The sequence below is a fragment of the Hyperoodon ampullatus genome (genome assembly GCF_949752795.1).
Source record: "Hyperoodon ampullatus genome assembly, chromosome: 13".
NCBI lineage: Eukaryota > Metazoa > Chordata > Mammalia > Artiodactyla > Ziphiidae > Hyperoodon > Hyperoodon ampullatus.
The window spans coordinates 10,161,902-10,183,017 of record NC_136926.1 but is presented as its reverse complement, the minus strand read 5'-3'; the positions used below and the strand labels follow the sequence as shown (position 1 = coordinate 10,183,017).

At 45.4% G+C, this 21,116-nt stretch overlaps 2 protein-coding genes across 2 annotated transcripts in view; one reads left to right on the top strand and one right to left on the bottom strand.

Moving 5' to 3' along the window:
• The window catches only part of ACAD10 (acyl-CoA dehydrogenase family member 10), a gene marked incomplete at its 5' end in the record, with an annotated part of 45,529 nt that extends 32,239 nt beyond the window's left edge, over positions 1 to 13,290 (bottom strand). The window contains 6 exons of the mRNA XM_079717725.1: positions 286 to 427; positions 1,924 to 2,083; positions 2,785 to 2,943; positions 6,960 to 7,154; positions 8,558 to 8,706; positions 13,104 to 13,290. Of these exons, the coding sequence (XP_079573851.1) occupies positions 286 to 427; positions 1,924 to 2,083; positions 2,785 to 2,943; positions 6,960 to 7,154; positions 8,558 to 8,706; positions 13,104 to 13,290 (992 nt within the window). The remainder of the gene's footprint in view (positions 1 to 285; positions 428 to 1,923; positions 2,084 to 2,784; positions 2,944 to 6,959; positions 7,155 to 8,557; positions 8,707 to 13,103) is intronic.
• A 5,020-nt stretch (positions 13,291 to 18,310) lies between these two features.
• Positions 18,311 to 21,116, top strand: part of BRAP (BRCA1 associated protein) — a gene marked incomplete at its 5' end in the record, with an annotated part of 28,917 nt that continues 26,111 nt past the window's right edge. The window contains 2 exons of the mRNA XM_079717176.1: positions 18,311 to 18,392; positions 20,489 to 20,650. Of these exons, the coding sequence (XP_079573302.1) occupies positions 18,311 to 18,392; positions 20,489 to 20,650 (244 nt within the window). The remainder of the gene's footprint in view (positions 18,393 to 20,488; positions 20,651 to 21,116) is intronic.

Genomic DNA, 21,116 nt, shown 5'->3' with positions numbered 1-21,116 from the left:
CCAGGTTTCAATAACTATCAACTCACGGCCATGCCTCCTTGGGCTATGACCCCACTTAATGGAGGCTCAAAAAAAGTCTAGTCTCCTAGAGGTTTAGGTAGAGAAAAGAGAAAACAAGCTCCTGAATAAAATTAGGTGACATGTTCTTATCAGAAATAATTTTGGAGAGTCATACTTGTAATTTAAATGTCTCAAGGCACTTTAATGGAGTGCTGATTGGTCAGCTCAGGGGCTGGGCTGCGGAGGCCAGGGACGGCGAGCACACCCCCAGCTCTGAGAATTTACCTGAACTCCCTCTCTATTGCATGCGCGGATGGGAGCAGTGTCCCTGGCGGCTTCTTCCTCAGAACCAGCTGATGTTTAGCCAGCCTGACGTAGTAGGTGGGATTTGACTGCCCGTGATCAAACTGAAGGAGTTCCAGTGGGCCTGCAAGTTTGAAAGCAAGGAAAACTCACACCAGCTCTGGAGGACAAATGCGGACAGACATTCTTTCTTTCTAACGAGTGCTGCATACGGATGCAGAGCGCCCTGATTTGGAATGCACTGTAAGGAAAGCAGCTCCTCCCGGGGTACCCGACGTGACTGCGTCCCAGGCACACCCCCCCCACCTCCAGCTCGAGGCCAGAACATCACACTACGGTGCGGCAAAGGCCGCTGGATCTACACGACAGTTTTCACCTTGGGCAGGTGTCCAGCTTTGTCCTTCCTGCCAACTCCTGCTCCGTAAAGAAAAGGTTTTTAGTCCTGTTTGTAAAACACAAGCAGAGTCATGGAAACCCGTCTTGCTAAATGGAATGCTTTAAGCCGAGGATGAAAAGTGCCCTCACTTGAAAAGTGTGCCCCTCACGCCATACTCGGCCACACCACGCCTGACAATGACGTGACAGCTGAAAGGAGCTATGCAGAGGCCTGCAGCTCGAGCCAAAGCGGCTTTCAGGAGATGCGTTTCCCACCCCAGCAGGCTAAACTCTGAGGCTGCCTTGCAGAAACAGCCTAATTAACCCTAGTCTTCACAATGAGATGAACTCTACACACAGATTTGCAGGAAATGGGAGTTTGCCTGACTTAGCTGGTCTCATCAGAAAGGGTCCCTCAGCTTTGCAGAGGCTCTAAGAACAATCCCATCACTGGAAAAAATCCTCATGCGAAGCTGCATACAGAGAGTACTTTCAAATGGTACAGATGAACCGGTTTGCAGGGCAGAAATAGAGACACAGACGTAGAGAACAAACGTATGGACACCAAGGGGGGAAAGTGGCAGGGGGTGGGGGGGCTGTGGTGGGATGAATTGGGAGATTGGGATTGACATATATACATGAATATGTATAAAATGGATGACTAATAAGAACCTGCTGTATAAAAAAATAAATTTAAAAAAACGTACTTTCAAGGATCAAACTTTATCACCAGGTAGAAATTTCTTCAAAAGTTCATGCAACTATACTTTAATAAAATAAATTTAAAAAGAAAAAGGTCATGAAGCACCTGTTTTTCTGAGGGTGGAATGTGAAGAAGGAGCTAGAGGTTCCTTTGAAGAGACAGAGATGGCTTGTCACATTTTAAATTCGTGCAACTTTTAAGTCACCTTCACAAAACAGGCTGTCATCTCAAAACACTCAAATACCCCTGGGCACATACTGCAAGTTCCTCTCCTCCGGGACAGCCCTTTGCAGGCGATTGCTGCCACACCACACTCTCACATGGAACAAGGGCCAAGTACACTTTGGGGATCCATAAAAAAGGAAGTCAGTGCTTTTTTTCCAAGCAAAACAGAGCAGCACTCGGGTCCACTGGGCTCACTGAGCGCACTGGCTATTTTCTTCACCACATGGCATCGTTGTCTCCAGCATATTCCGCTAAGAACTGAAAGTGTGAACCAGACTGAAAGCCTAGCCTTTACCAAAATGCAGAAGCTTAACTACCTGTGACTTGGGTCCCCAGTAAGTCTTTGAGGTGCTTCTCCAAGGAGTCCTTGGGAATTTCCATCGTCTTTCTCACAGGGCGAGTGTTTGGAACAGCCATTCTCAACGGAAAACCCAAAAGAGTTTCCAGTTCCTTTACTGCAGTCTCTGGGTCATGAACCTGGTTTCACAGAGAATATTGAACATGGACGCCCAGTCAACCCTGCCCCACCCTCCTGCCTGTTCTCTAAGAGGGTACTTTCTTAGAGGGAAATATAGAAGAAGTCAGTTCTCTGAGCAAGGACTTTGCAGCCAGGGGAGTCAGCTTATGAGAAAGCCTCAGAATGAGTTTCCTCCTCCCATTTAATTCCTAACCACATTAAGCTTTCTTATCTGCTGGGAAGAGTGCTGGTTAAGAGTGAATGATACTCCCTCGTGCCAGGAGGGCAGAATATTGTGCTGTAGTGTCCACTCTGTCCCTATGGGCCCATCAGCTAATAACGAAAACCCAAACGCAGAAAGCTGGACAGAGACCCCCGCCGCCAACGTGGCTTCTCCTGCTTCAAAGCATTGGGGTGGCCCGTGTGTCTGGTAGCTGCTGGGTCCCCACCCAGAGCAGCATCACCAGGCCAGCAGAACTGTCACCCGAAATGTCTTAAGTCTGCCATTCACCTCCCTGTGTGTAACTCTTTTCTTACTTCCTATTGAAAATACAAGTGACTAGTCACCTAGATTTCATAATCAATAAAAAATAAAAAGACTATGGCAGCATGGGTGAAAACCACTAGAGGCAACTGCAACTATGAGTGTAAGAGGACTGCATAGACATGCTTACACTAGTGTCTGGGGCACAACAGGGGTTCGAAAAACAGTGACCTTTACCTTAATGGTGTGAATACCAAGGCTGGCAGCTGCTTTTAGATTCGGTCCAAGATCATCCAGAAAGATGGACTCAGAAGGCTGCCGGCCTAGCCGCTCCAAGCACAGCTTGTACATCCTGGCATCTGGCTTGCAGACACCTTCCAGGCAGGATTCCACAACCTGAGAGGGACGGACAGGAAGGAGAGATGAATGTCCCTAAAAGTGGTGTTCCCACGTACACCCAGTATATTTTCTGAAAAGCAGAGCAGAAGGAAGGCAGTGGAGATTTGTTATAACAAGTACCTTAAGAGTGTCATGATATAAAATGATGTTGCTTTTTTAAGAGGAGTGATTTGGAAATACTGGGTTACAACCTGAGGGAAGACTCAGAAAACCAAAGCTCTGGTTCAGACACAGTGAGTGACCTTGTGCAAACAGCGAAGGTACTATGGGCTTCAGGTTCATCGTCAGGAAACCAGGAACACTAACAGCCATCTTACCTATCCTAACGGTAGCTGGGAAACAGTGAACTTCAATGTGTTCCAAAATGACACAGCAGTTTGCTAATGTGAGGTATTGTGAATGCACAGAACAGAAGAAAAGCTGCATGTTTCAGTTTTAGGGAAAGTATTTCACCATTTTCTCAGAAAGAAGGCACTGTTTACTGTTATAAAAGAACCATGACTTTAATGTCCATATTTCAGAAGTTAAAAAACAAACAGCTGTACTCAGCCTAGACAGATAAATCCCACAGGAGGGCTAACACCAAAGAGATCCGTCAGTGGCAAAGACATGGTTCCCTTTCACACGAAGAGCCTCCTGTATCCTGACAGCCTTGCTTCAACCTGTATCTGATCCAGAACTGGTGGGGTGCTGCTGAGGGTTCAGGAGAACCCTGAAACAGCTGTCTCAGTGGCAGGCTACCTCTGATCCAGCAACCCCAAGTCCTCTGACACTGTCCCCATGGCTTGATCTCCTGTGAGCAGGCCTAAAACGTCCATAGAGGCCTGTAACCAATACCCTCTGGTCTGCCCAAAGAATAGAACTAACTTCCTCAATCACTCCTGAATCGACCCTCGCTCTCCAAGACCAAGGACAAACCTGAGGGCCCCTCCCTCTCCTCCAAACTCCCATTGTTCAAGGTTAGAGAAGAACTGCCTTTTCAGACAAATAAATGTTCTGAGTAAGTTACTGACTCTTCCTGGTCTCCTAAGGACCTGAATGAGCTAAAAGAAGACAAAGAAGCTCCTTCTAAAGAAAATGTCAACAGTGGGTAGCAGAGAAGCCAGGTGTTTCAGACACCAATAAAGGCATCATGGGATAGGAAAGCAGCACAGCTGTGCCAGATGACACAAGAGCAGGGGGAGCAAACCCTGGGGATCAGGGCCTAGTCTGACAAGCAGACACCTCCTCTCATAGGTGAGTACATTTACAGAAGTGAAAAAATTCCTGAGATTTAAATTGGATAAGATCCCTGGACTTCTTGTGTTCTATTTTGCCAGATGAAAAATTTCTGAGGTTGTATTTCACAACAATGTGAATATACCTAAAATTACTGTCCTGTATAATTAAAAATGGCTAGGATGGTAAATCTTTTTTTTTTTTTCATTGTACTACATTAGCATTTTTTATTTACTTTTCTTAAAAAATAAATTTATTTATTTATTTATTTTTGGCTGTGTTGGGTCTTCGTTGCTGCACACGGGCATTCTCTAGTTGCGGTGAGCAGGGGCTGCTCTTCGTTGTGGTGCACGGACTTCTCATTGCAGTGGCTTCTCTTGTCGTGGAACACGGGCTCTAGGTGCGCAGGCTTCAGTAGTTGTGGCGCGCAGGCTCAGTAGTGTGGCTCGTGGGCTCTAGAACGCAGGCTCAGTAGTTGTGGCACACGGGCTTAGTTGCTCCGTGGCATGTGGGATCTGCCTGGACCAGAACTCGAACCTGTGTCCCCCACACTGGCAGGCAGATTCTTAACCACTGTGCCACCAGGGAAGCCCCTAGGATGGTAAATCTTATATCGTGTGTTCTTTACAAAAAAAAAATAATAATAATGTAAAAGTTTTTACTTAAAAAACAAAGTAGATGGGGACTTCCCTGGTGGTCCAGTGGTTAAGAATCTGCCTCTCAATGCAGGGGACATGGATTTGATCCCTGGTCGGGGAACTAAGATCGCACATGCCACGGGGCAACTAAGCCTGTGTGCCACAACTAGAGAGCCCACGTGTGGCAGCTACTGAGTCCGTGCTCTCTCGAGTCCACGTGCCACAACTAGAGAGAAGCCCACGTGCCACAACTAAGACCCAACGCAGCCACAAAAAAAAACAAACAAAAAAAGACATTACCCATTGCTTACACCTGGACACAAGCAAAATTTCAGACATAAAACATCCATACTAAAAAAAAAAACCAAAACCAAAGTAGATGAACAAAATTTAAAAGCCACATACACGTCAGAAGAAACAGATTTCTGTGACATTGAAAAGTTCAGGAGCAGCCTCCAGTGATGATGGGGATCACAGGAATGGTTCCATTAGCTTTACTTCTACCAAAATAATTTTTTTCCTTATAGCTTTAGAGAACAAAAATGTAAACCCTTCTCTTGAGGAAACAGATTTTCAAAACTCCAGGTCTCCTGCAGACATAGAATATGAAAATGGATCTGAAAAGCACACACCAGAGAGCCTGTGAAGCCTGAATAAACAAGTCCATTGTTTTAAAGAAGCTCACAAGTCCTTACATAGTTGAAGGGCCCAATATGAGCCTGGCCAACTGATTTTGTCCAGATGAAGATATATCCCCATAGCCACACTGGAGGGGAGGAATCTCTGAAAATAATTACAATGTATTGAATACTTACCTATCTGCCAGGCACTCTGTAAAGTGCTTTGCATGCATTATACTCTGGGATCCACACAGCTACCCTAAACAAAGAAAATTCCTACTCCTGAACTACAGGTGAGGAAACTGAGGTTCAGAGAATCAAAGCTACTGCTTATAGCAAGCTGAAAGACAGGATTCAAATCTGGCTGAGGTCCCTGAGCACCAGAAGGGGAGGATGCTTGGAGGAAGGCTGTGCTGTGGACAAGCGGGGAAACCAACAATTAAAGTGGGCAAGGAGCCAGGCAGCTGTGCAGAGGGAAGAGGGAGGAATGAGGAGGTGGGAGGTGAAAAGAGCATTAGGTTGGGTCATTAATTTCCCATATTTGTGCTCTGAATTTTCTGCCTGTCAATCCAACTAGATTTTACGTTCTAAAATAGCACTATCCAATAGGACTTTCTACAGTGATGGAAATGCTATACTGTCCTGTCCAACATAGTAGTCACTAGCCACATGTAGCGACTGACAACCTGAGATATGGCAAATGCATATTCCAAAGGGCAGGGCTTGTGTCTGTCACACTGAACACAGTATCCCCTCATGCCTAGCCAGTGCCCGGCACACAGTCACTGCTTAATGAGAATGTGTTTTCCAACCGAATGAAGTTTAAGCAAGTCAATAATTCAGTAATTCATATTTGTCCCAGGATAACGATATACTTTCTCTTAGGGAAATGGGGAGTCTTTCACAGAAGTAACCTCCTGGCACAGAAGACCACCTCCTGACTCAGAATCTTCTCAGGTACTTTCATAGTCTAGCCCTTCATGTGCTGTCCCATACGGTAGCCACTAGCCATATGTGATTATTTACATTTAAGTTGAAATGAAATAGAATTCCTCAGGGCCACTAGCCACATTTCAAGTGTTTAATAGCCATATGTGACTAGTAGCAACCATACTGGACATTTCCTTTACTGCAGTAGGTTTGTTTGCACAGCACTGGTCTAAGGATTAATGCCACAGAAATAGAGGGCAACGGGGTTGATCTTTGAAGAGAAAAGGTCGAAGGGCCCGTTAAGAGGTGAGGGCTGACGAAAGTGCATGTGTTATCTGATGACTAAGGTTCGACTCCAGAATGAAAGGGAGTCTCTAAAGCTGAGGTTTCAGTCAGTTATCAAAGCCCATAAATGACTGACCTTGCTAAGAGCTCAGTGATATTTTACAAGTCTTGTTTCCCACCTGTTATGTTTAATCCTAACTGAGTCAAGTGTGTGAATAAAAAACCCATTCACTCAAGACCTACTGAGAGGCAGCATTAATGCTGCATCCTGAAGCAAGGACACAGACTTGATTCGGATTATTCTGGATCACTGTGAGCTTACCACATCAAACTGGTTCCGGTCCAGGGGCAAAAAGCTCTTCCCATTGGGAAGATAAAAATTATTGCTCAAGACTGCAGTCTGAAGGCCTTTAGCCCGAATCTGAGTTATGGCCTCAGTCATCACTGGGAACTGCTTTGCCACTCGCTCACTGGTCAGCAGAGAGAAAAAGGAGTCCAGGGGCACGGAGGTCTTTGACTAAGAATGGGGGAGGGGAGAGGAGAACCAGCCATCATTAAGAGTAAGAACAGCTTGTCACCAACACAGAAAAACACATATTCCTGGCTTCCTACCACTACCTGGTGTAGGACCCCGGGCCTTTGGCTTGCTGCCAAAAGGAATTCCCTCCCTCAGCCCTTGTGCAGAACTTTGTATATAAGGTTGTAAAAAGTGGCTTAGAATTAGAGTTACAGTGGTTAGAGAATGGAGCTATTTATATCAGTATTCCAGTTAAATGAGTTCTTAATTTCACTCACTCATTGTCAATTTTAAAAAGATTCAGAAGACCCTAAGAGGTACATTAAACTCTATATGTGTATTAAGCAGATGTAATTTAATTTTTAATGATCCAGAGACATTTGATGATTCTGCATTGCCTCAACTTCACCATTACGAACTGAATGTCAGTTTCTGATCAATTTTTGTGTTTTTAAATTCAATCTCTGTAGGTTTTGAAAACTCTTATTTTATCATGTTTCAAAATCTGCAAGGCCAAGTCTGCTATTCTGATACACACACACATTTTACAACAGCTTTATTGAAATACAATTCACACATCACCCAATTGACCCATTTAAACTGTAAAATTAAACACTTTTTAATATATTCACAAAGTTGTGCAACTATCGACACAATCTGTTTTAGAACATTTTCGTCACCCTGAAAAGAAATCCCATACCGATTAGCAGTTGTTACCCATTCCCCCCGACACCCCAATACTCCCAGTCCTAGAAAATAACAACTCTATTTTCTGTTTCTATAGATTTACCTGTTCTAGACATTTCAAATAAGTGGAATCATACAATATGTGGTCTTTTGGGTTGGCTTCTTTCTGTCACTTAGCAGAATGTTTTCTATACATATATTTAAATATTTATTCATTTATTTAAAATTGAGGTAAAAACACATAACATCAAATTTACTATTTTAACCACTTTGGGTGACATTAAGTACATTCACTGTTATGTAACCAAAACCACCATCTATCCACAGAACTTTATTATATCTTAAATTATATTTTAGCAGGGTTATTGTGAAGGCACATGAGTTAATACAAATAAAGAGCTTAGAATGCAGAGCCTTTCCAGAGAAAGGTTCAATGTTATTACTGCATTAAACAAGCTTTCTGATCAAAGCCATTACACAACTCCAGCTTCAGATGAACAGTAACTGATGGAGAGGCTTAGTATGTAATATTTTCACTTTTTCATTTGTGTAGTTAAAATTGAGTACCTGGGGATGGAAGAAATAGCTCAAAATCTTATAACAGGTTATTAGGTTTTCCCTTCTTTATTTTTAGTTTAACCAACTTAATGGATAAGTGTTGCATCCACTATTCTAGGCAAAAAGAATATGGAAATTCAAGTATGTTTATCACTCACAATTTCAGAGCAAAGTCTCCCAAATTCTTGTAGAAAATCCTCTGTTGTTATCTCTGCTCTCATAAATTTCATCCAGGGCCCATTTTCGCCACCTGAGATCAAGGCCTTCAATATAGTTCCGGAAGGGATATGATTCTGTACCTCCCATTCTACCGGAAGTAAAACATATGGTAAGTCAAACTGTAATATAGGGACAAACAGCTGGGGTTTGGGGAGCAGGGGAAGTACCATACAAGTTCCTGTGGCATCACTGTGGTGCCAAGTGGGTTCTACTGGGAATTCAGACAAATTCAGGAAATGGAAAATCTCAGCTTGGACCTCCAAGGGAACAGCAATAATCATCTGTGTAACTGAGGGGACACTGGTGCCAAGCATCAGGTCCGTACCACCACCTTGAGATGACTCTGGACACTGCAGTACGAATTTTCTTCCCTGATCTCTCATTGGCTGGTTCATATATATTAGGTCACTCACACAGTCCTGGCACATGGTAAGGAAGTGCATTAGGGAATAAAGCAGATTCTGACAGCACTCCAAAATGAGCCCTTCGTTTTGTAAACCGTAGTAATCCTTCAGAGCAGTGTAGCTGGCACACTGAAACATTCACCTGGGGGCGCTGTCTTTGAGAAATAAAGAACAAAATTCTGTCCATAAAGAGCTAAGGCAGTGGATGGATTATTATTGTGTATACTGGGAACACTGGGACAGGGGTTACTTTTTCTTGTACAAGGGTGTTTTCTCTTGGTATAATATACCTGCTATGGGGCAAAAATATATACAGCATTCATAATTATATCTAAGATATATCAATAATATACATTAGCACATATCTTTTGTTTAATGTAGTACCTGTGCATTGAAAATATTTCAGACAATATAGAAAGGTATAAAAAAGAAAGTTAAATGACAAAGCAATCCCATTCTTCAGAAATCACCAATGTGACCAATTCAGTATATCTTCTGAGAATAACAGGACTTTTAAAACTCAATCCAAATAATAATAATAATACATCTTTAATTTTAGAACTAAAGTTAGAGCATTTTTTAGGATCTTAGAGCTGGCAAGCATGCAAGGAAAGGGGCACTCTCATATGCTGTTGATGGGGGTGTAAACAAATACAACCTCTATGGAGTGCAACATTTTAAATACACATTTACATTTGATGTAGTAATTCTGCTTCCAGGAATTTCTCCCACAGATATATTTATAAAAGTAAGCAAAGATTATGTACACGGCTGTTGTGCAGAACTGCTCACAATAAAAACTAGAAACTTACATGCACGTTACTAAAGGGCTTGTTAAATCAACCATGGTACATCCATAGGATGGAATACCTCGTAGATGTTAAAATGTATAAACTAGGCCAAGGGTTGGCAAATTATGGCCTGGGGGCCAAATCTGTCTCCCATCTGTTTTTGTAAATAAAGTTTTATTGGAACACTAGTACTTGTTTACTATTGTCTATGGCTGTTGCTGGCTCCAATAGTAAAGCCATACAGAGATTGTATGGCTTGTGAAGCCCATCTAGTGCCCTTGACAGAAAAAGTTTGCTAATCCCTTAACTAGACCTTTGCCTGCTGATGTGGAAAATTTGGCAAGATATTCTACTGGGTCAGAAAAAAGGAAAGGTACATAACAGTGTGTACAGTATGACCCAATCTGTGTAGACACAGTTTACACACACACACTCACACACACTCATGTATATATAGGCAATTTTTGGAAGGATAAACAAACTTTTCACAATGATAACCAATGAAGCCTAGGACTGACCAGGGAGGGGTGGAGGTGACAGTAAGAAATTGTCCTTGTATTTTTTTTTTAGGTGTACTTTTATTTATTTATTTATTGGGGTATAGTTGTTTTACAATGTTGTGTTCGTTTCTACTATACAGCACAGTGAAGGAGAGTTCCCAGTTTTTTTTTTTTGCGGTATGCGGGCCTCTCACTGTTGTGGCCTCTCCCGTTGCGGAGCACAGGCTCCGGACGCGCAGGCTCAGCGGCCATGGCTCACGGGCCTAGCCGCTCCGCGGCATGTGGGATCTTCCCTGACCGGGGCACGAACCCGTGTCCCCTGCATCGGCAGGCGGACTCTCAACCACTGCGCCACCAGGGAAGCCCCCCAGTTTTTACTATACAGCAAAGTGAAGGAGAGTTCCCTGTGCTATACAGCATATCTTTGTATTTTTAAAAATATCCTTTCAGCACCAACTATTTAATAAATGAGGTTGGCATAACTGAGTTTCTGTATAGAAAAAATTTAATTAAATCCCTGTTTCTCACCATCACAAAAATGAATTCCCAACAGACTAAGTACCCAATTCAGAAAAAAAAAACTTCTAAAAGTTAGAAAACAATATGCAACGTCTTTATGAACGTGAAGAAAAAAAAGACTTCCTTAGCCTAGTCTCATAACATGCAAGCCATAAAGAAAAACACAGATGATTTTGATGGCATCAAAAATGAAAATTTTGGGGCTTCCCTGGTGGCACAGTGGTAGTCTGCCTGCTAATGCAGAGGACACGGGTTTGAGCCCTGGTCTGGGAGGATCCCACATGCCACGGAGCAACTAGGCCCATGAGCCACAACTACTGAGCCTGCGCGTCTGGAGCCTGTGCTCTGCAACAAGAGAGGCCACGATAGTGAGAGGCCCGCACATCGCGATGAAGAGTGGCCCCCGCTTGCCACAACTAGAGAAAGCCCTGCACAGAAACAAAGACCCAACACAGCAAAAATAAATAAATTAATTAATAAAACTCCAACCCCCAACATCTTCTTTAAAAAAAAAAAAAAGAAAATTCTGGTATGGCAGAAACATTATAAATATAAAATAAAAACACAAGTCAATAATAACAACAACCACAAGACTTACTATGTGCTCCAAAGATTCCAGGCACTGCTGAATAACATACCATTTAAAAGTATGAGCAGGATTTGAAAAGGCAGAGGAGGCAGGGAAGGGTAGCTCTGATCAGAGAGAACAGAACTTGCAAAGGCACAGGAGTATAAGCACATTTGACAAGTTTAAAGAGCATCAAGTAGTCCAAGGTAGCTGAAATGTGGGCGTACATAGGAAACGGTGTGACAAAAGGACATGAGAGCTGGTTGTGAGGCCCTGGAACCAGGCAAAGCTTCCGGTTTTAATCTAAGTGAAAAGATGCAGGCACTCAAGGATTTGAAGCAGGAGAGGGAAGGGATAAGATGTGTGTTTCAGAAGGGCAGTTCCGGGCACTGTGTGCAAAACCCAGAAGGCCAGGGGTAGAGTTAGGAGTTAGGGGGCTGATGTGCCAGTGCAGGCGGGAGAATTTAGGAATCTAATTTGTGTAGAGGCAGTGGCAGCGGCAAGGAGTGAATAGGTTCTCAAGATATTCTGGAGAAAGCTGAGAAAACTCCTGCCAAGTGATCTTTATGTTCTCTGTAAAAGGAGACTTGGCTGTCTGCCAAGTATGAAGGTTTGGTCTGGGGAAGTATGATGGCTCCGGGGGGAGTTTGGTGAATGCAAGAGGAATATGAGTGGAGGAATAGAGAGGCTGAGGGCTCAACTGCAGCTGGAGCTAAAAAAAAAAAAAAAAAAAAAATAGCTCACCTAACCAGTTAGCAGAGCTGGGTAATTTTGCAACCAGGGGCACAGAAAACCTGAAGTTGGGTTGATTTAGCATAGAAAACTGCCCAATCAGCAACCACAGTAAGTCAAAAGAACAGGGACAGCTGTTCGGTCCTTTTTCCTTCCTGCTGGCTAGAATGGGAATGTGGGTAGAAAGTGAGGCAGCCAAGCCTGACCCATGCAGTGAAAGTGGAAATGAAGTGCACTCACAGCAAAGCAACACAATGAAAAGAGCCCAGGGCGCTGACATCACAGAGCAACACACTGGCCCAGACCACATACCTGGACTTTCATGTGCAAAAGAAATCAACTTCAGTCTTGGTTCAGTCACTGTTTTGTTAGGCTTTCTAACACTTCAAGCCAAACAAATCACACTTAAGTCAGTTGAACTGAGTGGGTAAAAAGGTAATACCAGGAGGGGCTGAAAAAGGAAGGATCAGAGCCTAGAGGTTTGATCTTGTAGTAGCAAAAGCAGGTTTAGAAGGGAGGTCGGTGGAAAAGGAAAGGCTATGATCAAAGCGGGGAGGGGGGGACAGAGAGGATTTCAGGATTCAGAAGTCGTTCTCAGGGAAAGGTAGTTAAATTCCACCAATAACATTAACAACAATAACAATAGCAGCTCGTCGTTTATTGAGAATTTCAGATGAACCAAGCACTCACCCTGCTAATCAAGTGCTCTCCATGAATTATCTCATTTAACCCTCCTCCAACCCCAAAGAGGTGGGTACTATCATTAGCCGTAATTTAACAATGAGGAAACTAAGACTCAGAGCAGTTAAATAATTTGCCCAAGATACTCAGCCACTAACTGTTGCTTGGAATTTGACTCAAGAGCAAGCATAGTTCCCACTGGGACACGCTGCCGTCTCCCCTCACCACACTCCTTTCCCCCACCCCTACCCACTGCAGTCTCCAAAGGTGAAGGAGAATGAAGAGCTCACCTGCAGCCACTCTCCCTGTAGAAGGAATGAGAACTCCGCCCATGTCAAAAATCACTGCTCTGTAGGTGCCGCTTCCAGAATGTGTCCATCGCCAGGCTCCCTGGTGCCTGCCCTGGCCATGTTTCACGAAGACCGCCCTCCAAGCCCGCTGGAGCTGTGCAGACTGCAAAAGCCGCCTCAGGCACATGTTGGAGCCGAGGCTGCGGAGAAGGCACAGGACATAGTTTGCCGTCGCTGCCTCCAAGCAGACCTCCACCCTGGTGCTCAGGGTGGCACCTGCACACCTCCTCTGACCTCCAACCAGCGCTTCAGACACCACCAGAGCGGAACGCAGGATCTCCGCCCTCCCTGACCACTCCTTGCCTAAGTTACTTGGCTCAGGAAAGGGCTCCACCGTTCTCCCAGCCGCCCAAGCTGGAAAACTGGATTCACCCCGACTTCCCTGCGTCCTCCAGCCAGACACCTCGGCTCCGGGTGCTGGGCGCGGCCCATCCTTCCTCCCGAAGCTCTCCGTCTACCTCTCTCCACTCTCACTGCGTGATCTCGACCACGGACCTCTGCGACGGCCCCCTAACTGGTCCCCCTGCCTCTTCTCAAACCTCATTCTTTCTTCACTCTTCAACCAGTTATCATTCAAGATTGCATATTTGATCATATCCTAACCCCACTTAAAACCTCCAACGGCCCCCCACTGTCCTCAAGATAAACTCTCAGTTCCTTAACCTGCCTGAAAAGGCCCTCTGAGTTCTGCCTCTCCCCTTCCGGCCGCAGCTCTCCCTCCTATTTCACCTTAACCTGGTGATCAGGACACTCAGGTCCACGGCCGCTTCCTCAAACACGTGATGCTCTCCTCCTGCTGCCAGGCCTTCGGGGGGCTGTAGTTTACCTGTAACTTCCTTCATGAAACCTCTTCTGGCTACCAGAAGAGACCAATGAGCAGGATGCCCTGTACCCACCTCCTCCTAGCACTCGCCATGCCACCACACCATCACCCCTCCTACAGAGCAGGGCGATGTCCTCCTGATTGTTCTCCATTGCCTCTTTTCTAAACTTACTTTCAAAAAGTTCGGGAAAAAAAACAAAATACACGTAACAGGTAACGTGTATATAGATATATAAACGTGCAGACATAAATCAAATGTGGCAAAATGTTAATAATTAATCAATCTTGGTGAAGGGTACACGATGAAGGGTTTATGAGAGATCACTGTACTATTCTTCAACTTTTTTGTACGTCTGAAATAAAAACCTGGGAAAAAACCAAAATAATTAAACCAAATTCTATTTGCAGTCAGTTCCACTTGAAAATCTGGAAGCTTCTCATGCGATGTCTATGGTTAAAAAGCTTACTAAGAAGCAAGTTAGAGCAAAACAGGTTGGTAAGACAGCCTGCCTGTTCATGGGAGTCACTTCAGTGCCACCATAAGGACTAAATAAACTCTGTAAGATTCTAAAGAAAGGATTCTTTAAAAAAAAAAATTTATTTATTTATTTGGCTGTGCTGCATGCGGGATCTTCGTTGCGATATGCAGAATTTTTAGCGCCAGCATGCGGGATCTAGTTCCCTGACCAGGGATCCAACACGGCCCCCTGTATTGGGAGCGCAGAGTCTTAACCACTGGACCACCAGGGAAGTTCCTAAAGAAAGGATTCTTTTTTTTTTTTTTTTAGAAGTATTCGTGACGCCATTCTTCATTAAGGTATCAAATAACTGTATCTGGCCAGACAGCCACCTAAAGAAAGGATTCTTAAGAAGCAAATGTTCAAGATGATATAATGTGCTTCTTATGTAATTGGAAATTTGTTGGATTGGGGCATGAATGCTGAAATGAAAAATGTAAAGACTGATTTGCATTTTGGGTTTTACCTACGTTCCTACGCCATGGCCAAAGTTAGTGGTGGAAGGAGAACTTTATTTATATGCTCCTAAAAGTGTCAACACATTCTCTGTGAGGGCTTAACAGAGATGAAAACTGTCTCTGGACCTAAAGGGCTGACTTTCATCCCCATTGAGGACACTGTCCGCCTCATAATCCTGCTAATGGGTAAGTGGGCAACGCTCCCACGACTACCTTGCTTCTTCCTTCCAACTAGAGATGATAGTTCTGTTCTAGCCACTTCCCAAAGCTCTCTTTGGAGCAGGTTAGTGCTGTGATTTCTCATACCTCCTGGTACTTCCGTGGTACATGCCCACTGACTGGAATGTCTTCACCTGTTTATCTGCTGGTAAACTTACACTCTTTTTTACATCACAGCCTCAGCTTTACCTCCTCTAGAGAGGCTCGTCTTTCTTTTTCCTGGAAGATTCTGAAACTACTTTTTTTTTTTTTTCACTCTCATTGCTTCTTCTCCATACCTTCACTAGGGCACTTATCCCATCACACAGTTCCTGATTTCAACTCTATCTGCTCCTCTACGTATCAGCTCCTTAAGGAAAGGCCTACCTTACTTCATCTTTGTATATATCCATCCCCTAGGACCTAGCATGGTGTCTAGACACACAGCACATGCTCAGTAGAAACATGAGTTGGAAGGATGAATAAACTGGATGATTCAGAATATAGGGGATAACCTTCCTTGGTAGCACAGTGGTTAAGAATCCGCCTGCCGGGCTTCCCTGATGGCACAGTGGTTGAACGTCCGCCTGCCGATGCAGGGGACAGGGGTTCGTGCCCCGGTCCGGGAAGATCCCACATGCCGTGGAGCGGCTGGGCCCGTGAGCCATGGCCGCTGAGCCTGCGCGTCCGGAGCCTGTTCTCGTCAACGGGAGAGGCCCCAACAGTGAGAGGCCCGCATACCACAAAAAAAAAAAAAGAATCCGCCTGCCAATGCAGGGGACACGGGTTCAGCCCTGGTCCGGGAAGATCCCACATGCCGCAGAGCAACTAAGCCTGTGTGCCACAACTACTTAGCCTGCGCTCTAGAGCCCGAGAGCCACAACTACTGAGCCCACATACCACAACTACTGAAGCCCACGTGCCTAGAGCCCATGCTCCGCAAGAAGAGAAGCCACTGCAACGAGAAGCCCGTGCCCTGCAAAGAAGAGTAGCCCCCGCTCGCCGCAACTAGAGAAAGCCCGCGCGCAGCAACGAAGACCCAACGCAGCCAAAAATAAATAAATAAAATTTAAAGATTAAAAAAAAAGAAAATAGGAGAACACAGGGGGCAGGCAGAGTGATTGGCAGCCACAAAGAAGTGTAACGAGCCCAATTTTCCCATCTCTAGAGAATAATTCTAGTTCTCTGGAACTGGCATTTTCCTCCTCTACCATTAAGAATATGTCTTCTCTCTGTCTCTCAGAATGAGGTCAGTATGACGATGCAGATTTGCTACCTAAATTATGCTTTCATAAACATGCACACACAGTGTATGTTTCCACATATTAAAGAGATAGTTTAGTAGAGATTGAGTGTTGGCTCTGGAATCAGATTGCCTGGGTTCAAAGTCTACCTCTGCCACTTGCTAAATGTGAGATCCTGAGCAAGTGGCTCTCTCTGAGCCTCAGGTTCCTCTTCCATTAAAATGGGAACAATTATACTACCTGTCTCATGAAGTTGCTGTTACGATTACATAAGATAAAGTATGTAAAGCACTCAAGCTAGTACCTGGCACACCATTAAATGTTATCTACTACTGTAATATACTATTAAAAAGTTCACATAAGGGACTTCCCTGGAGGTCCAGTGGTTAAGACTCCACACTTCCACTGCAGGGGGCACGGGTTTGATCCCTGGTTGGGGAACTATGATCCCACATGCCAAGTGGCGTGGCCAAAAAATTTTAAAAATAATAATAATTTTTAAAAACTTCATGAGGTCTCATATATTATATGCATATAGCAGGTGCAAATGGCATATGCAGTTTCACAAAAATCAGACGGTCAGTGGGGGCAATTTTGGCTCCAACGGGACGTTTGGGAATGTCTCGAGACATTTTTGGTAGTCACCACTTGGGACATGCTACTGGTACCTAGTGGGTCAGGGCAGGGATGCTGCTAAATATCCTATAAAGCATAGGACATACACACACCCCAAAGAATTATCGAGTCCAATAATGTTAATAGTGCAGAGGTTGAGAAACACTGATATAAACAGTGTATACTGAAACTAATTCATAGGGTGCAGTCACAAGCTATAACTATCATTTGGTCACATTATATGCATATACAGTCCACACACCTACACGTCCACGACGTGCTGCGACACACCTTATATGTAATGGTAGCATATACCTAGAACAGCGTTCTGTCACATATGTGCCATATATGTATTGACTGTGGTTCTCCATGTCTACATGCTAAAGGCAGTCTGAGGTACTGGAAAGAATGCTGAATCTCAGAAAAACTGATGTAAATAGAGCCACAGGCTCTACTCATTTCATCACAGCTGTATAGGGATATTATCCCAATTTTACGCAAAATCTAACTCAAGGTCACAAAACAGGTGAACAGGGTCTACTCAATAATAACAGGAACTGCGTGTTCATCTCATTCACCCCCAGATGTATCTCCAGCTCTGGGCACTTAACCAGCCCACCGCGCTACCTTAACAGAATCAGAAACCCTGCAATCTAGTTCCGACCCCCGATGGGTCCTCAGAAAAGCGTATTCACCTCTTTGAGCCTCAGCGCACCTGTCTGTAAAGCGTGGCTGACACAAAGCAACCCTGCCTACAGCTAGAGCGAGAGATCGAACAGGACAAAAAGAGGCCAGAACTCTCTGCAGGGCGCGGGTTCCGCGGACAATTCGGAGACCTCGCGGAGCCAAAGGCCCCTCGCCGTCAGATGAGCTGGGATGAGGGCGAGGTCTCTCAGATAGGCTAACTCGGGTCTGGGCGCACACCCACCGATTCCCCTACTGGGGGCCCAGCTTCCGGTATCCCAGTGACGTGCCACCTCCACGAACTCTTCGAGATCCCTTCCCGAAGGGTGCAGGCTCACCTCCCCGCAGACACGCCAGTCACGTGCCTGCCTCCGCACCCAATCAGGGGGCGCGCTGATCCGAGCATGCGTAACCTCACGGGTCAGGGACGGCGGCCGGGAGGCGGAAGCGGAGGGTGTTGTGGCACCCGGAGCTGCTGCTGCTGAGGCGGTTGCGGCGGAGCTGAGGCGCGGCGGCGGCACTGCCCGCCCCAGGCCGCTCGGCTTCAAGGCTCGTCTCCCAGCCTCGCCTGAGCCCACCGGGGCTCGCGCCGACCAGCGCCTGCCCTATGAGTGTGTCACTGGTTGTCATCCGCCTGGAGCTCGCAGAACACTCGCCGGTCCCCGCCGGCTTCGGCTTCAGCGCTGCTGGTGAGTCCGCGGCCTTGCCGCCTCCCCCGTAGCCCGCGCCTGGGCCCCGGGGGCTCGTCCTCCCAGAGTCCGTGTCCGAGGAGGGGCCGCGACGAGGGCTTTCTCCTCAGGAGGAAGCCGAGAGGTGGTTGGGATCCCTCTCATTCCCTCCATCCTTAGGAGGTCTTCCCAGATGTCACCTCTGGGAAGCCTTTCCCGGTCCCTCCTTCCTGGTGCCTCCCCATCGGGACTCTGTTTATATTTGGCGCGTCGCTCTCCGCCCTGGGTTGGGGCCGAGTTGTGCGAGTTGGTTTCGTCTGCGTTTTGTGAAGGCAGAGACGGAATCCCCAGCTCGCTGACGGCCCCTGGTTTAATTAAATCGTTCCTCTTTGAAAGACTATTTATTTAAGCGCCCTGTAGCAATAGTTATACTTGTAATGAAAACGTGTACACTTCTGGTGTCCGAGCACTGTACTAAACACTTCGTGTGCACTGTTTCTAATTATCTTCATATAACTCTATTAGTTAGATGGGTGTATGACCCTTTTACAGAACTGGGAAGCTGAAGCCCAGGGATTAAGTGCCTTGCCCACGATCGTCTGCCAGTGGCAATATGGGTATTCTACCTCGAAGAGCTGGACTTGAGAGTCTGAGCTCTTCATTCCCAGCCACACAGCCGCCTCCGTGGGGAATGCAGGTGTGGCTCCGCTCCTTGGACCTCCAACAATTACCTAACAACAACATTCGTTCAAGAAACAGTTTTTGAATGTTCACTCTCTGTTGGAGCTTTAGTTGTGTGCGGAAAGGGATGTGGTCCTTGCTTTAATGGCACCAGCAGTTCAGTTTATGGAGACAGATTAAGTAAGTAATTACAAAATAAATGTAGGGACTTCCCTGGTGGCGCAGTGGTTAAGAATCTGCCTGCCAGTGCAGGGGACACGGGTTCAAGCCCTGGTCGTTGAAGGCCCCACATGCCGCGGAGCAGCTAAGCCCGTGCGCCACAACTACTGAGCCTGCGCTCTAGAGCCCATGTGCCACAACTACTGAGCCTGCACTCTGAAGCCTGTGCGCCTCAGCAAGAGAAGCCACCGCGATGAGAAGCCACCGCGATGAGACGCCCGCGCACCGCAACGGAGAGCAGCCCCTGCTCGCCACAACTACAGAAAGCCTGCACGCAGCAACGAAGACCCAGCACAGCCAAAAATAAATAAATAAATAAATAAATTTAAAAAATAAAATAAATGTAGAATTACAGCTGTGACAAATGTGGTGAAGGAAAGGAAAAAAAGAGTTTGGAAAGCTATTACAAGAGTATGTGTTTGGTTTGGGGAAGGGGCCTGGGGCTGGTAGGGATGGTGTCATTGGAAACTTCACTGAGTATGTGAGTTTTGAAGCTGCAAATTAAAGATTGAATGTGATTTAATAGGCTACTGAGTTCTGAAAGTCAACTAAATTGACATAGGCCACATATACACTTCTACATGGGTCAGTCATTGATTCATTAATTTATTCAACAGATCTTTAAAGAGCTTCCAATGTGTGGTAGGCACTGTAAGTGCAAGGGATACAGTGATGGGCAAAACAGGCCTGATCTCTGCTCTGATAGAGCCTATATTAAGGATATTCCAGTCGAGTTTCCAAATTCCTTTTCCATTTTTGTGTGTTTCAGTGATTTAAGACAATGATCATGGATTTCCAGGGCATGATAGCATAAGGGTGCTTAAGAAAACTACCCCCAAAAGTTTTTTAAAGTTTTGTTTATTAGCGGACTTGATGCCTTCATTTGGGGCTCAGCACACAGTTTCACTCTACAAATGTTACTAAAATGTTGGTTCACCTGAGCATAATCACTCTCAAAGCTTTTATCTCGTTCATTTGCTTTAAAGTGCATGGTTTTCACTAGAGCAGTCCTGCATTGCTGAGTTTATTGCACCGGGCATTAATTGACTGTCAGGCACTGCAGGAGCCCCAGAGGTGAGTGAGATGGCCACCTCAAAGGCATCTTACAGTCTTGGGGGAGGGCAGCAGAGAGAAAAGGAAAACCTATGGATGGATACATTGAGAGTAGAAAGGAGCTTGTTTTATTATCGGGTATTAATCATTCATGTGTTCTTTAGTCGGGGAAATGTCTGATGAGGAGATCAAAAAGAAGACACTAGCTTCAGCTGTAGCCTGTTTAGAAGGGAAATCACCAGGGGAGAAAGCAGCGATCATACATCAGCATCTTGGCCGTCGAGAAATGACAGATATGATCATTGAGACCATGAAGGCCAACCCAGGTATGCTTCCTAAAACCCTAGAAGACTATCTTTTGTAACGTAAACCCACGGTTGCCTGTTTTATACACAGTGTTCAATGAAACATACTTTTATCTTTTACTGCCTTTGTGCCTTACGTGAGGTCATTAGGCCGCATTTCAACTTCTCTGAATATTTCTCCTAAATCAATCCTAACAAGCTAGGTTGACAGCTCTGCTCAGTGAGGAGAGCTACTTACCACATAGGTCAGGGGCAGATCATGTTGAATCCAGGTAAATGTGTTGTGACTCCCCCTGCTCTGCCAGCTCATTCCATCCAGGGGAATGGAAGTGTATTGCATCTCCAGCGTGGAGAACTGGTAGGTTTGGTTTTCGAACTTCACAGCCCTGAATGTTTATCCCACTTAGGAGCGCACGATGGAAGACACCTGCCTTATTATGGTACTTCTAAATGTAGAGGCCGCTGTTGAGTCTCTGCGGGTGTTAAT